The sequence below is a fragment of the Pungitius pungitius genome, chromosome 16, assembly GCF_949316345.1.
Source record: "Pungitius pungitius chromosome 16, fPunPun2.1, whole genome shotgun sequence".
In the NCBI taxonomy this organism is placed as follows: Eukaryota; Metazoa; Chordata; class Actinopteri; order Perciformes; family Gasterosteidae; genus Pungitius; species Pungitius pungitius.
This window is the reverse complement of record NC_084915.1, coordinates 5,628,329-5,644,830: the sequence shown is the minus strand read 5'-3', so window position 1 is coordinate 5,644,830 and position 16,502 is coordinate 5,628,329. Positions and strand designations below refer to the sequence as shown.

Genomic DNA, 16,502 nt, shown 5'->3' with positions numbered 1-16,502 from the left:
GTAAAAGGGTAAATTAATTGTATCTACAGCCCCATGATGGTAAAAGCTATTTCCATTTGGTACATAATAGAAAATGCATCATCACATCCTTGGGTGGATTTGGGAATTTGATTGAAAACTATTACTCAGTGTGGCCTTTGAACAGGATGCAATTCCTCTAAAACTGCCAGGATTTCTGTTTTCCTGACATCACCAATAACTGTGGTTATTCAGAAGAATCTTTAATGTGATATTCAGTACGTAATCAGACGTCTTATTCTGCTTTACCATAACATCTCGTTGAGAATGTTGGGTCAACATAACGCTCTTTAATTGTTTTTACAAGACCCCTCACCCACTGCACTGGCCAATACCACCAGAACAATGCGGCCAAATAACATTGTTGTCAGAAATAGAACGACTGAACCATGACGGCCACCGGCTCTTTGTGAGCGCTGGTACTTACGGTAGCTTTGTTTCTGTGAGAAGGGGACTGTCTTTCACCCCAGTCTGAGCATTCTTCCTGTTGATCTACGCCACCCCGGTCCAAGTCTGCACTCAGGTCAGCGTCGAGTGTCACTTTCACAACGACAGTGCAAAGATAACAGTTTCCTCGCGGTTGACATTTTGTTTCTTTCCATGCAATGTCCAAGAGGAATGATATTCAAGTTTATCTTGTTTCTTTTACAATGTTTTACCATTGGGGCAAAATTTGCCTGAGGTAAATTTGTATCATATCTTTGCTGTGGCTCTCAGACATGTCAGGAATTACAGTGTTTCATTTCTATTGTGTGATAGCGTCATATCAATATGCACACATGTACTGCTGTACTTACAGAGAACGGTCACGCTGTCACGTCCCTAGCATCACTCTGAGATATGAAATACGTCAGTAGTGAATGGAATAAGGGGCTTTTTCATGGACAGCAATTCAGAGTTTCTACCCACTAAAACCCACGTACATTCCAGGTTTCTAAATCATCAACTTTAAGAATACGTTTACATTTTACGCTTGGTATTTATTTCAATATATAAGTTAAACTTAATTGTGGGGCTGCAAGTCTTGCCCTTTCTCTCTCACATGCGCATTTACTAGATTACTTTTACTAGATTAGAGGTCAATAGGTTGGTCAACACATCGTCTCGCACTGGTTTCCCCTCAGCTTCTGTTCTCATACTTTGCAGCTCTTCCAGACAGCTAAAGTCTCGTTGGAAAGCATTTACACTTTGGATCGTTTACAGTTTCTTTGTTGCCTTCACAATAGTTGTGCATAGCAAAATAAGCGTTGATGAGAAGAGGGAAATACTCTGTCTTTGTTTATTGGTTTCTCAAGTGGGGAACGGCGGTATCTACTTCAGAGTTTCGCTTTTCCTGTCCATGCTACGTCTCGTGTTTTTCAGCTTACCAAGCTCTTCAGTAGACGTAAACGTTGAGGAGTTTTCAAATGGATACAGGGGAAGTAGCCTTTGTCTCTTCCTTAGCCGATTCTGATGAAGAGGGCAAAATGTTCCAGTTGTTCAGGTTGAGCCATAGCTAAAAATAGACACTTGGGAAGATGCACATTCATTTTGACTTAATACTTAGTTTGGAAGAGATTTGAGCTGATTGTGTTTCCAGTCACTGACCCCCTCACCATCCCTCACCTCCCACACCCGATTGCTAAAGAGGGAATTTTTTATATTGGAGGTACTTTTTTAGAGTGATGGGGTTTTCTTTCCTATTAGTACATCCACCTCTTTTACCTCATTATGAACTACTGTCTACAGTGGGCCAGACTAATTAGGATCACTTTACAGCCTAGTCTGACTCCGCTTTCATCAGCCCGACCCCAGCTCATGGGTAAAGACACCATCGCTCGCTTTGGAAATGTTGTGTGGGTTTTGACCATGGCGACCTCTTTCATGCCCTTCAACGGAACGGAAGAGTTTAGACCAAGTGATTTACTCATTGGCCTTCTCTGGGAGATCAAACGCTTTCAGTTTCTTCACATTAATTCTCGGCATCCATCACAGCACTGGATGGAAACTGATGTCAGCCGCTGTTTCAAAAGGACAGGATATTATTCCCGCTGATGGGAAATGTAGCTAATGGCTGTAAACAGTGTCGCAGCTGTTATAAGAAGGCTGCTAAAAAGATATTAGCAGCCTTCTAAAAGCACAAAGCAACTCCTGGCAGGCGAGTAGTCACTATCCATCGCCGGCTTACGTTCTATGACGACCGCTACAGCCGGCGGACACCTCTGGGAGCTACATCACTGCAGCACAATAAGTATATTAGCAGGTGTATCAATTGGATTTGAGTGGGGTTAATTCGGGCAACAAGATATTTCATCTGGTAGAAGACACGCACACTTGGCAGCATCAATCGACGCACTGCATGTGATGCAGGAAATAGGCCCCCACCTAGGGAGGCGGTAAAGGTGACAATGTTTGTTTTTCTCTCCACCACATGGACAAAGATCGACCCAGTGACCTTTAACTGCAGCTGGATATCTGATGGGCGGCTGTGTGTGTTTCAGAGCGAGTCACATGAGGATGCCTCTGGTTTCTCCAGGGGAGAATGGTGCCCTTTGTCCTAGAGAGCCCAGGGACACGGGGCATTTGCGGGGACATATATGAGTTGGTGAGGCTGTCGTGGATGCCTGACTAGCAGACCAAGGAACCCCTGCCAGATATTAAGGATCCACCCTTTGATCCCTGAACCCTCCCGATGCTGAACTGAAGCAGCAATAGAAGCCCGAGCAGTGGAATGAACGTGGGGCTTTCATTCAAGCTTTTGACTGTAGTCTCTGTCCGTCTGAATGCATGTCTACGTGAAGGCCGGCTGTCCGTCTAAGCCTGTCCGTCACAATAAACCTCTTGATTCCTTAATGGGGATGGGGTAAGGTCAAAAGAAAGGGGATCGGGGTCATAAAGTTACCCTGAAAGGGGAGGACGTTTCAAAAAGCACCTGCAGTCCCAGAGCCAGTGAGAAAAGTAAAGGTGTGTGTAGTCTTAACGAGATATGAACGTGTTTGTGTTACTACTCTCGTAGCTTTCATAGTCATGCTGTGTCTGACACAACGACCTCCTACTACATGTGCGTACACATGTATGTGTGTGTGTGAACGTTGGCCAAAAACCGCCTCCATAACATCAAGGACAAGTCAATTAAAACAGGATTAGGGGTTTGCAACCATGAGCGTCCTCAGACTCTCATGACAATCGGACAGAAAACTGAGAAGCTCGTCTGTGTCTCTGATCCGCTCAAATCATTTCAACTGTGCTTGTCTTCATTAAAAATGTATGTACGCAGTTTATTCATTTGTTCAGTCGGAAGACATTCACCATGACACTTTCAAGTATTACAGCATAAGACAACTTGATTGCTTGTGGACAACTTGATGCTTCATATATGGTTCTGCATTCAGTAATACATATTATAAACTTCTGCAATACATAAATAACAATAACTGCACGTCTCCTATCAATATATAAACATTCAGTACATAAATGACTATACAATGACAGAGCATAGAAATGTAACTCTGCTTTATGAAACCATGGAAAATATACAAATTCCTTGTGCGATCATCACAGCAAATCCTTCTGGCAAATTGCACAGATCTCTTGCTAGAATAGATAAGTGAGAAATAAATGAGTGAGAACTCAGTAGGGTGTAATTCACAGTCTATAACATTCAGTGCATCTGAAACCATGTAATACAAACCATCAACACATGTTCTCAAGACAAGCTCACTGAACTTCACGGGTCCAAAAGGAGAAATGGAGTGGCCCAGTTGTGTCTGTATGAATTTGGCTAGCATGTTTTATGTGTGTGCAGCTTCACTCCAGCGGCCATGTACACTTGCACTCTTTAGGAACATCTGGAACATCAGGATATACAGACTTGTGCGGGTATCTAAGATGCATAAATTATAACAACGTTGTTATTCTCGCTCTGAGGATGCTCCCTCATGCCTCTGAAACCCTGTCTCTCGATAGCTTTACCATCTCTTCTGCTTCATCTGTGTGCGAGGTGTCAGCAGCCTCTAGCTTTGGGTGGAAATGGTCCTAAACACTGGACTCCCGTGGGTAAAGGCAAGACCTCACACCTGTGGCCTGCCCCGCCTCCTCAAACCAACGGCTGTGCTGACGGAGTGGCATTCACCTGATGGCCGTGCTGTGTGCTTCTAGACCTTGTAAGAAGAGTCCAATTGCTGACTCCTTTGACGACAGGCTTCGAAATGGAGCGTGTTTATTTCACTCTGTTCTGCTATTAATAGCTCGGTGGCGCTCACATGCCCTGCTGAGTACAGCGCTTCACGTCACCCAGGTCATGGGGATCTTGTTTCTCAGAGCGCAAAAAAAAAAATGGCAACTCACGCTGACATGCAGTAGAGACTAAATTGACTTGACATTGGCCAAGGAGGATGAGGTCTAAAGTGTACGAGAGCGTGCTGGCTTTCATGGGATGACACTGTGAGGGAATACGAGGGCGTGACCACGGAATCTAATGTTGTGAATTCAGTTGCCGCTTTGAGGCCTTGATGACCTTGATTGCCTTCATCATGGCACATTCATAACGCTGAAATGAGACCTACGGCCTCACTATGCATGCACGGATGCTGACCAAACCCTCACAGCACAGTTCGCAAGGCGCTCCTTGAACGCCCTGGTCATATGTGCTGTGAGGGAGGAACACCGGGAGAGGCGCGCCTGCACTACGACGGGGTCGATCATCTTAGCGACCATGCGGTTGAAGATGTTACAGACCGGGGTTCAGCTGAGGAGGGACGCAAAACGTTTGGGTGTTCATGGATGTCGCAGTGCAGCACGGGACGCCTCGCTCTAGTTGACTTGGGGCAGTCCGAAGGCCGTGGCGATGGCGGCCACGAGGAGGGCGGAACTCAACAGGATCACTGCGCCTCCCGACCGAGACACCTGCCGGCCGTTCAGGGGCTGCACCGGCCGGAAGGTCCCCACCATCTGCTTCCCATTTGGGAACTTGAGCTCAGAGAAGGCCCGCAGCTGGAGGAACACGAGATAAACACAAATGTTACGGACCCGAATGTTAAAAGCGATCATGGAGGTGTGTAATCTGACGATGAGTTTTATTTGCTCGTACCATACATTATTGAAGAACTTTTACTTTGAACATTTTCATTTTCAGCTACTGTTTAGTTTTTCTCCTCAATCTGACAGTTTAATTACACGTTACTTTACTGATTAAGCATTTACAAAGTCTTATTGAAATACCATACATTGTTACGGCGGCCGCTTACAAAAGGACAGTGTCCAGATGGGGCCCCTTGTCAAAGTTCAAAATATTTATGAGTTCCACCAAATTCCAACAAAACCCCCCTTTAAATACCTGATGGAAGCACATAGAGGTAAAAAAGCTTGCTATGTCTAAATTAAATTTAAGATTAGAGAACAGTAAAAAAACAGAGACAAACAGACTTGTCTTCTTCAAAGACCTCATTCATTTTCTTTGAACTTTTCAAAACTTAGTAAGGGATCTAAATACATTCTGCAGCGTTCAAAGAAACTTCAAATGGCTCTAGATTTAACAGAAAAAGGAACAGAAAAATCCTCTCACATTCCATCACTTCTCCGTTCAATAATGCTTACCTGTTCCATGCTCAGAGGGATGGGATTCTCAAACAAAGTCCAAATCACAGCCTCGGTGCACCCTGGGGTGGTCAGAGAGCCCTTGTAGCGGTAATATGTGGTCAGATTCTTCTCAGGTGGGATCAGTTGGGCCAGGGAGATGGAATTTAAAGACGTATTTCCATCTGAAAAGAGAGACGCCACAGATGGAACATCAGCAGCCTTGCTGTGCAGCAGTGTCTTACGTTTACGTCTTGATTACGTACTTGCGGCTTTGATGTTCTGCAGAGCCTTGATGATGGGCTCGTACTTCCGGTTGGCGCTGGTGGACCTCTGAGGATGTAAATTCACACTGTTTCATACTGATCTGAGGTCTGTTCTGTGGTAGCAGTTTGATTTTGATGCTGTCAACAATATGATTACCTCGTAGAAGAACCCAAGGACAGCCACTCCCTCCGGGTCTGACAGCGCTGTTGTCAGATCAGTGTAATGCTGCTTCATGTGAACAATGTGCAGCTGTTGAGACAAAATTAGGGAGGTTTTGTAAATGGGACCCAAAACAAAAGTCACGATCAAATCTCTGGCTCTAACAATAGACCTGGATACCTCAGGTATCAGCTCAACTTCATCAGTTCTTTCTCAGACATATTTTTAATTGAATTCAACTTCTCCTGCTGACCAACCTGTGTTTGTGGAAAGTGCCACGTCATCAAACTGGGTGTTATATTTCTATTGCTCCAACAAACACTGGCAATGAGCAGACGACTAATACGTAGCAGCTTCAACACTTGGGCTATGAGGTGAGAAGGAAAATTGGATCCCTGGTCACTTTGTACGAGGGATGCCAAGAGTCAACAGTCATGGATTGCCACAGGTGCCAAAGGATCTGCTGCTGGGTGCCTTGTGCGTGGACACATGAAAGTTAGCAAATAGTGGCTTTCAGACTTTGCACGGGGCAGCTGCCCCACACAATCAATGATTGGGTACTCAAACAGCTGACTGGATCAACTCCATTGGACCCGGTTTAATCGATACATGTATCGATACAATATCGCCACACAGAATATCGCGATACTATTCTGTATCGATTATTTCCCCCAGCCCTAATTGTACACAGAGTCATGATGGATAGATGCTCCTTTTGGTTCTGGTGGCGGTTCTGGTTGGTTTTCACACTATACAACACTGCATATATACCTTCCACGCACTCCGTGCTGAGATTAAATTAAGTCAACATGACAAACCCATGGCAGAAAATAGTTTGTAACCAATGCTATATTTACTACCATTTTAGTAACGTTTGCTAAAACCTCAGTGTTCAGGGGACTATTGGGGAAAAACCAATGTATTTGTGGCCTTTATTTTTAAAGATTGATGTCTTGAGTGGGAATAAATGGGCTTCAGGCTAAGAGCCAGACACAGTATAGAGGTTACTCATATTGTATACAGTATATATATATATATATATATATATATATATATATATATATATATATATTTGATTTACTCACAGGCAGGTTCTTCCTATACATTTATAGGAAGAACCTGCCTTTTTATCCTTTTCAGAATTTTCTGTTGCGCTTCCAGCTTTTAAGAATTTGCAAACCTTTTAGAGCTTCAGTTCAGAACTTGACTGAAGACAGGATGTGTGTGTGTGTGTGTATCACAGTACCTCCATGGGATACTGCTCCCCATCGATGGTGTGTTCGGAGCCAGGCCCTCCATTGTTGCCCCAGTGCAGGTGGAACTGCACGGCCTTGTAGCCGCCTGGTAGGCCCCCATCCGAGATGATGCTCAGGTTGGGAACTCCAACCTGAACTGCAGTACACATCAGGCACAAAGATGTCACACAACTAGCTCCACAGCACTGACGGGCATTTGAAGGAAATTAAGAAGGTATGTTCACCCGAGTGGCCGTTGTTCTTGATTGTGCTTTTGAAGATCTGCTGGTAGTTGCTGAACTGGAAGGGAGTAAGTCGCTCGTCTTTTAGAGTCTTTCTGGTGACCACGTTGATGGGCGACTGGTATCTTCCTTCACAGTCGCTGTGGGCGTGGTTCCAATTGGCTGGCTCTGAAATAAGCAAAAGGCCGCAGTTAAACAAGTTGGCACCTAACTAGTGCTATATAAATCAAAAGATCAAATAACATTTCACTTTTAGTAGTTAATGAGGCTTACCATTGCACTGATGATCACAGGCAAACTGGGACTGATAACACCAATCTGAAATAAAAAGAATATACATGCATTTATTGTTAGAAAATTGAGCAACAATGATCCGACCTACTTTGCTGACCTTTCAAGCTGGATCATTTGTGTCTTTTTTTTTTTTTTTACAAATTATTACAAATTATTATTAATCATCATTCCTCCCTAATTGCAGACAGTGAATTGTTCTCTAACGTATTGGATTTGTTATTCCTGGCCATACAAAAAGCCCCAATACACCAGAATTGTCTTCCTATTCACTAAAAATTGCCGTTTGATCTTTATCTTTCCTGCAATCAGAATAAACACAGAGCCAATCTTTTACATCAGCGAGGTCCCACATGTTTGTCTGAGGGTTTATTAATATTTAACAATTGGTTTGGATGTTTCCATCCCGTACAGACAAATATCTGAATTTTCCAAATCAAATATTTATGAGAAACATGTATGCCATTGAAAAGATGCGGGGATGGTGTCCTGCTTGTTACTGGACCGGTGACTCCTCCCGGTGTTTGTGAAGGAACTTGGTGTTTCTTTGCTATGTTGGTAAGCCGTTTCCTCCTGACAATGGCAACTAGAAATGAATCTAGTTTGTATTTATTGTTTTGCCAGGTGTATCCACTGGTGCCATCATTTGCTATACTGGTTGCAGTAGATTTACTGACTACATTGTTGATTTAATATTAAACTATATTTTATGCATTCCCCAATATTTTATGACATGACAGCATGGGGGGTAGTCTTTTAGAGCGGTACCAAAGTACATTTGGGTCTACGTCAGTATTTACTTATTCCATTGCATTAATTCAACAAACTGACAGGAACTCAAAAACTAGTAAAATTAAGTTCCACCTTTACCAACTACAGCTAGATGAACAGAAATAGTACTCATGGTATAATATTAACAATCCTCTGCATATAGGCTACTTCTACTTTTGATACAGCTCACAACCGGCGGCAAATACAACTTACTTACTAATTAATGAGTTGTTAATAAAAGATAAGTTAGGCCGTTGTTTGTGTTTCCCTCTTACTTCGTATCAGAGTGTTTTTACAGTGTGGTACTGTTAGTTTTACTTATGTAAGCGATCGAAACACCACTTTCTGTTCTTAAAAATATCTCCATTGCTCATCGTGACCTGTTTTTATCTCAACCAATCAAATGTCTGTCCGCACAATTCTTGACCAATGGGTGCTTGGCTTTGATGTCTCGTGCTCGCAGAGAACAATCTACAACTTTAGTCATAAGAGAGAATTGAGTAAATAGTCGAGAAGAAAACAAAAGACGAAGGAAAACAAAAAGGCCGCAGTGGAAATGTCACGTGAATGCGCGCCGCAGGGAGATGTGTTGTCTGAGACACGGACTCGCGCCGTGGAAGCTGCGTTTCACGCGATTCATTTGGAGTCATTTGGAGTGACGTGATTTTTTGGTTGCGTTTTCTATGAATTAGAAAATATATCCTCTTTCATTCACCCTGTTGGGTTTGCCGTTCCATCACAACGTGGAAGTAATTTTCCGATGCTCCACTCCGCGTGCATGTGCGCTGCAAGTGTACCCCGATAGAGTCTCGGTGCGCAGCTTGACGCATCTCTCTGCGGCAGAGAGAGAGAGAGAGAGAGAGAGAGAGAGAGAGAGAGCGGCCAAGAGAGAGAGAGAGAGAGAGAGAGAGAGAGAGAGGTGCGGCACTGAGGGCGCTCAGCTCGTTTCGATCGTCCAGCTTTTGTCTTCTTGACTCAGTTGAATCTGAATCTGAATGAATGAGTTGTATCTGCTGAACAGGGGATGCAGGTTTGGGGCAGGTGTGGATGTGGAGAGCGTCACGCTTTGCGGGGAGACTTTGCTCTTCCTCTGAATGTATTTTTAGATTTAGATCAAATTCTAGGGATTCTATAATAAATACATTTTCTCTTTAAATATTAACTGACATGGTTGTAAAAACTGGAAAAAATAAATAAATAACAACAACTAATTTCTCTCTTTGAGAAGCTTCATTCACCTTATTGGTTAATATAAATAGGTATAATCAATTGTATTCATTCTTAGATGACACAAATCACAGATTTGGATCAGAAATATAAGAAATATATATTACATGACAGGGTTAAAACCTGGAGAAACATGAACCTAACTAATATCTTAATATTTAAGCAAACCTCTGGTTGTAGGACATGATGTCCATGAAAAGAAAGCACACCTACCTCCTGCTTTTGTGCAAGTTGTCCAAAATGACGCCAGGAGAACGAGCAGGATCAGCTGCTGCATTTTGGAGCTGACTCGACGGAGGGAAGGCAACACAATGACTTGTTTTCTGTCGTGTGATCGCATTCTTGCAGGGGGTCTAATACTTATCTATCAAAGAATCCGTGGCCCCTCCCCCTTTTGGGCATCCTCTCTAATAAAGCTCCCCACTGATAAGAGCTCCAATGAGGGGAGGGGGCATGAATTGGCTCCTGGTGTAAGGAAGGCAAATCTAATGAAATTATTAAAAGGTGTCGATACAACTACATCCTGGTGATTGGGTGCAGGTAAGCTAATTTAGGGGACTGATGGAGTTAATGATCAATGCGGGTGCAACTCATTGCTCCACAGGTAAGTGAAGGTGGCCCTTCCGAGGATTTACTGTAAGGAAATAAATTGTATTATTATTAGAGGACTGAAACTCTCCTCTTATTACTTCCCCTTGTCCTTAGTTAGAACCCTTGTATTTCACACTGTAAGCAAAATGTATGTATCAGCCTGAATCTTACTTTGATGTTAAAAATAGCAAGGTTTGGTAAGAAACATTATTATTAAGGTATAAGCAACTAAATGTAGGCAGGTAAGTGTTTCTTTGGGTAAATATAAATGTATTAATATATAGTTGGTGGTAATGGGGCTGATAATGAATCTGATATAATTCATCATAAAGTAAAGTAAAGTAACTGTTAAATGTATGGCAGTAAAAAGAAAGCTATTTCTCTCTCACTCTAACCCTAAGTGTGAAAAGTTATTCAATAGGCTACACGTTCAACACATACACAGACTAATACCGTCACCTAAAATCTGCAATGAGGTCTATTTCCCAATTCAAAACATACAGAAAACCTGTGGAGTCAGACATGTCATCGTCTCCTAGCAATGTTTCCTACAGAAAAACTGTCACTCTTACTGAGTAGAAATCTACTCAGTTATTGGTGATTATCCTCTTAAAAACATTAATCAGCTTGAAGGAAAAATACAACTTGGAAATGTACAATTCCTTTTAGATACTTACAGTTACGGCAGCACTTTTTAAAATAAATGAATAAACAGGTAACGAAAGAACCTATTGAGAAAATCGAATTAACGTTAAGGGTTTACAAAGGAGGCTCTAAACCAGTGTTTGGAAAAGTTTACCAGTGATTACAAAGAGTGTAGAAATAAATATTAAGGAGAGATGGGAGAAAGAATTAGAAGAAAAAATACCCAATCAGCAATGGGGAAACTATACGGGAAGAAAGTGCAAAGTGCTAAATCCTTCCTTAAGTGGTGGGGCTGTCCCAAGAAACAAATATTCTGGGAACGTATTTGGAGAGATATGCTTCTCCTCCTCATACCAGAAGTAATAAAATAAAATGATGCATACTAACAGTAGCAGCAAAACCATCCAATCACCCATAAACGGTTACAAGCTGACCCACCTTCTGTCCAAAACTGGACTGAAATTGTCAAAGATTGACATTCCCACGTTTTTGCAGTGAGGGAAGTGAGGGTTGATTCTTATAAGGGATGAATGATCCTTACAGCCTTTACCAGAGAAATACAACCCACAATTGTGAACTATGCAAAGATCTCTTGGTATGATTTACTGAATGTGGCGGTCTTCTTGAAGTCCAACAACAAAGTACAGCACTCTAGTACCAGTAATAGAAAAGCTCCACCTGGTGGACAAATAGAAGGAGAGCTTGGATGATACTGGAAGTTACTTACAATACAATTTACACCGTATGAAGCATCGTAATCTGTCTGCTTATCGAGGTGGAATTTACTTTAGCTGTCTGCTATACTTTTAGCGGAGGTATACGTTATATGTTTGTGCGGTCAGAAGTACCGTCTTCTTTCTTTGAGGAATCTGTCCCCAGATGTAACATTGGTCCAGATGGAGAGAGTTAGTTGGACTTTGTCTCACTGTCCCGGGACGGTGAAAAAAGGTGTCTTTTGGATTCCATAGTCAAGGACATAGTCCATAGTCAAGGACCAGAACAACCTGTCCTAACTTAAGGTTCAGCACACAAGTCATTGTGGAAATGCTGACAAAATAAAAAATATATTTTTTAGAATTTGTAATGAAGACCCATTATTAAGTCAGAAACAGTGCCACACATTTCATAGGGAAACAAAAATGTTTATATAACTAGATGTGTTGGTAAAGTATGTCCAAAAAGTCAGAGTCATAGTAAAGTATGTTGAAACACTATGTAAGAGGTCATAGTATCCTATGTTTGTCCTCCAGAAATTATAGTATAGTGTGTCAGAAATATATAACAATTTCACTGGTCAGTTCTTTGATAAAGTTGTAGTATATTAAAGGGAAAAAACCTGTGCTACTATATAAAAAAAGAGTCTATTTCATAAAAACAACATCCTGTTAACAATAATCAGCAGATGCAACAGACAACGATGACAATGATTCATATTACTGTCATCATAAACCAACATCTTTCTGCTCTCCCTCCCCACAGAAGCCTCCGTGGATGGTGGTTCTATCTGATGGTGGTTGTCCCTGCAGTGGTCCTGCCGTACACTTGTTCTGCTACTTGCAATTACTTGTATCATTTCCGTTAGAGAAATTGAATGTATTGTACATCTTTTACATTGTTGATTCTGTACACATGACATCCATTGCAGTCTGTCCATCCCGGGATAGGGATCCCTCCTCTGACGTTCTCCCTAGGGTTTCTTCCCTTTTTTCCCCATTGAAGGGTTTTTTCATATTTTGGGGAGTTTTTCCTGTGCCGATGTGAGGGTTTCGGGACAGAGGATGTTGCATGTGTACAGACTGTAAAGCCCTCTGAGGCAAATTAGTAATTTGCGATTTCAGACTCTACCTTGACTAAAACACTAACTGTAGCACTTAAATTGTAGTTATAATGGCACTTAGCTATAACATGTTTTGCATATGCTTATTTGAAGAAAATTGTACTTTCTTGTTACTTGTTCTTCTGAGTTTGTATCTCTACGGTTGAAATACACTTATTGTAAGTCGCTTTGGCTAAAAGCGTCAGCTAAATGACATGTAATGTAATAATGATTCAGCCCCACGTAAATATTACATAGTTGTTTCAGAACCACGGACAGCGCCACGTAGAGGTTTCCCAAAATACTACAGAACGAGGAAAAAGTCATACTATATAGGAATGAAAGGCATATACAATTTCTGATATATTATGTATAATATATCAAGTAGGGCCGGGACTCGATTAAAAATATTAATCTAATTAGAGGCTTTATAATTAATTAATCGAAATTAATCGCATTTTAATTGCATATTATATTTGACCTGAGAACAGTGAGAAGTAATTTTTTTCACATTTTTATTTTTGTTCAACCAATTCCAGCAGACAAGTGTGTTGTGATTCCAGCGTGAGAATCTATGAAAATTGAGGTTGGAAAACTGTAAACCTTGAAACAGTTTTGAGGTTTAGTAAACAATCCCAAGGTCTAATATGAGAAACGGACACAATGAGGCATGTGCTTGAATAGCACAAGGGAACAACTGAAGGGCTGCAGGCTACAACCTGCTGTCTGAGGTTGTGGGTTCATGCCCCTTCATGCAGACATCCCTTCTGCTTTGAAAGAGTTTTGAGGTTTGAGTAGCAGTCTCAAGGTTAAATACAAGAAACAAAAATGTTATTTGTGCATGGTGAGGTAGTGCAGCTAGTGTCCTTACCCTGTAGGTTGTGGGTTCAAGCCCAGTCTTGGGTTTGAGCCTTTGGCTTTACTTCAGGTTTGAGTAGCAATCTCAAGGTTAAATACAACAAACAAAGGGTTGGTTAGTGTGTGGTGAATTAGCACAGCGGAAGAGCTGCTGCCACAAGCCTGCACTGCATTTGAAGGTTGTGGGTTCAAGCCCACTCTTGGGTTTGAGCCTTTGGCTTTACTTCAGGTTTGAGTAGCAATCTCAAGGTTAAATACAACAAACAAAGGGTTGGTTAGTGTGTGGTGAATTAGCACAGCGGAAGAGCTGCTGCCACAAGCCTGCACTGCATTTGAAGGTTGTGGGTACAAGCCCAGTCTTGGGTTTGAGCCTTTGGCTTTACTTCAGGATTGAGTAGCAATCTCAAGGTTAAATACAACAAACAAAGGGCTGATTAGTGTGTGGTGAAGTAGCACGTCGGAAGAGCTGCTGACATAAGCCCCTGCACTGCACTTGAAGGTTGTGGGTTCAAGCCCAGATGTGGAAATAGCATTTAAGAGTTTTAAAGTTTAACTCACATGCTCAAGGTTAAATAGGAGAATCAAAGTTGGCAAAATGTGACCAGGACTGGTAGCGTAGGGGTGCAAGAAGGAGCTGAAAGCCTCTGTAAGCGCCGCCAGTGGGTTCAAATCCCGCTCCTGCCAAGTCTTGAGCGCACTACCGCGGAGGTAGTTGTGGGGGCATTGTCCCCACTGGTTGTTTCAGAGAAGTGAACCCTAGGGGTTATGCAGAAACACAAGGCGCGTTCACTTGGGTTATGATGGCATTGTCAAGAATGATGAAGAATCTTTTGAATGATGAATTGACTAAATTTGATGTTAATTGCTTTGCTTTTAGCACTTATTAGCCATGCTACGTAGCCTATAGGGTTCCACCTTTTTGACGGGAGAGAAGGCCGGATGAGTCAGTAAAGATCAGCAGATGTGTCTCATTCAGTGGTCACACTGACATGAAACTTATTACAGCCTCTGGGGTTTTTTTCAAGACAATCACATGTTTGTCTACTTCAGGGCATCCTGTGGACCACCTTAAACTGACAGTCTGGCACAGGGTGTAGATTTGTTTACCCTTTTTAGTGCATCCACCCTCCAATTCTCTGTTACATTCAAATTCAACTCACTTGTGCCTTTGCAGGAAGGATGAATAGCATGGTTGATCATCCAAGATGCACCAATCCATCTCTGGGGCAATATCTCATTATGATTTTTTATAAATGTAATTTACCCAAAACTAAAAAAGGATTTAGGAAGAGCCACCATGTCCCTTGAGGGTTGAACCCAGATAAGGTTTAAAGTGCAGACATTTGGGGCATTTGGCATTAGTGACAGGGACGTGTAGGTTGCTACATAAGATCATTCCAGTCATGTCATAGGAAAAAAATATTGTGAAAAAAGTCAAAATATGTAGGGTCAAAAAAGAAAAGATTTTTTTTAAATAATAGGTAAAAAATTATTATAAAAAAATATATGTAAGGTCAATATATATATAATATATATATTATTAGGGCCAGGCCTCGATTAAAAATATTAATCTAATTAATTAGAGGCTTTGTAAATAATTAATCAAAATTAATTGCATTTTAATTGCATAAATATTTGACCTGAGAACAGTGAGAAGTAATTTTTTTCACATGGATTTTTATTTTTGTTCAACCAATTCCAGCAGACAAGTGTAGAAATAGCATATTTAGAAATATAGTACTTTCAGAAATTCAGGTAGCCTATAGGTAAGTAGACCTCCTGTAAACTATGTTTTTTTAAGTAGACCAATACTTTCAAGTACATTCAGAACATTGGTTATTTTTTCAGACGTGGACTTAGTTACCCTGGTCCTTAAACCAGTCATCTGGTGCAGTGTGGGTTGGGTGTGGGTCCTTGTACTCGTAGTCGGGCTAACGTCCACGCTAGCTGCTAATTGTTTTGCGTTGAGGTGATACTTGAGGCTCGATGTGAATTCCTTGTTGCACAGCTTGCACACAACCATGCTCTTATCGACGCTTCCATCCATGTGTTTATTATAAGATTTCCCATTCACGGGGCCAACCGACACGGTCTCGTCAGCTTCTTCGTTCATGTTCACTGTGGTTTGTTGTCTGAAGTCATGAACGCTAGTTGGTGCTCCAGTATAATCGGTCCTCCCGAAACTCATCCAGTGAGAAACGTTCCGCGGTGCAAAAAATAAGTGTAAAAATGCGTAAAAAATGTTTAATGTGTTATTTTTTGTGTAATTAATTAATCTCAATTCTCATTGTAATTAATTAATCGTAAATTAACGCGCTAAAGTCCCGGCCCTAATATCAAGTAAAAAAAAAAGTCATAGATTAGTAAAAGAAATCATGTTATAGTGTCACAAAAAAGGGCATAGAAAGTAATTGTATAGTATTTTGAAGGAAGAAGAAAGTTATATAAACTGATCATTTTGAGTGTCGAACACTAAAACCATTCTAAAAACTGTCCAAATGGAATTTGAGGGACTTTAGTTAAACACAAATTGAGCATTTGACTTTTAATTTGAGGTTTGCATTCAGATTCCTTTCACCATTTCCCAATACACTCTCACACATTAGTCACTTTATTTTTTCCCCATTTTATTATTTCAAAGACACGGTTCCTCTTCTATTATTTACCAGGGTATTTACAGTGTGTCGCAGACCAGTTTTGTTTTTCAGCTGAATTTGCTGGCAATCACATTTTGGTCACATGACTGGAAATTAGGGGCACACCGGATGCCTAAAACCTTTGAAAGCCTTTCTCAGAGCACTGAATAAAAAATAAGAAGGAAGAAACAGA

General features: G+C 41.4%; 1 protein-coding gene across 1 annotated transcript; it reads right to left on the bottom strand.

The window, feature by feature from the left end:
• Nucleotides 1-3,254: 3,254 nt before the first annotated feature.
• On the bottom strand, nucleotides 3,255-10,116 carry ca4a (carbonic anhydrase IV a). Its single transcript, XM_037466863.2, has 8 exons — nucleotides 9,977-10,116; nucleotides 7,748-7,792; nucleotides 7,478-7,642; nucleotides 7,244-7,389; nucleotides 5,995-6,087; nucleotides 5,838-5,904; nucleotides 5,593-5,756; nucleotides 3,255-4,989 (listed from the first exon to the last, which is right to left on the bottom strand). Exons 1-8 carry the CDS (start codon nucleotides 10,101-10,103, stop codon nucleotides 4,810-4,812), a joined length of 987 nt encoding a protein of 328 aa, XP_037322760.1. The 5' UTR covers nucleotides 10,104-10,116; the 3' UTR covers nucleotides 3,255-4,809.
• Nucleotides 10,117-16,502: the final 6,386 nt, after the last annotated feature.

Bases quoted from the DNA above. Each gene is read 5' to 3' on its own strand.
- ca4a (XM_037466863.2), bottom strand. From the start codon at position 10,103: ATGCGATCACACGACAGAAAACAAGTCATTGTGTTGCCTTCCCTCCGT. The intron at 6,088-7,243 runs GTACTGTGATAC...TTGTCTCAACAG, and splicing joins GGGAGCAGTATCCCATGGAG to CTGCACATTGTTCACATGAA. The intron at 5,905-5,994 runs GTAATCATATTG...TTACATCCTCAG, and splicing joins TCCTTGGGTTCTTCTACGAG to AGGTCCACCAGCGCCAACCG.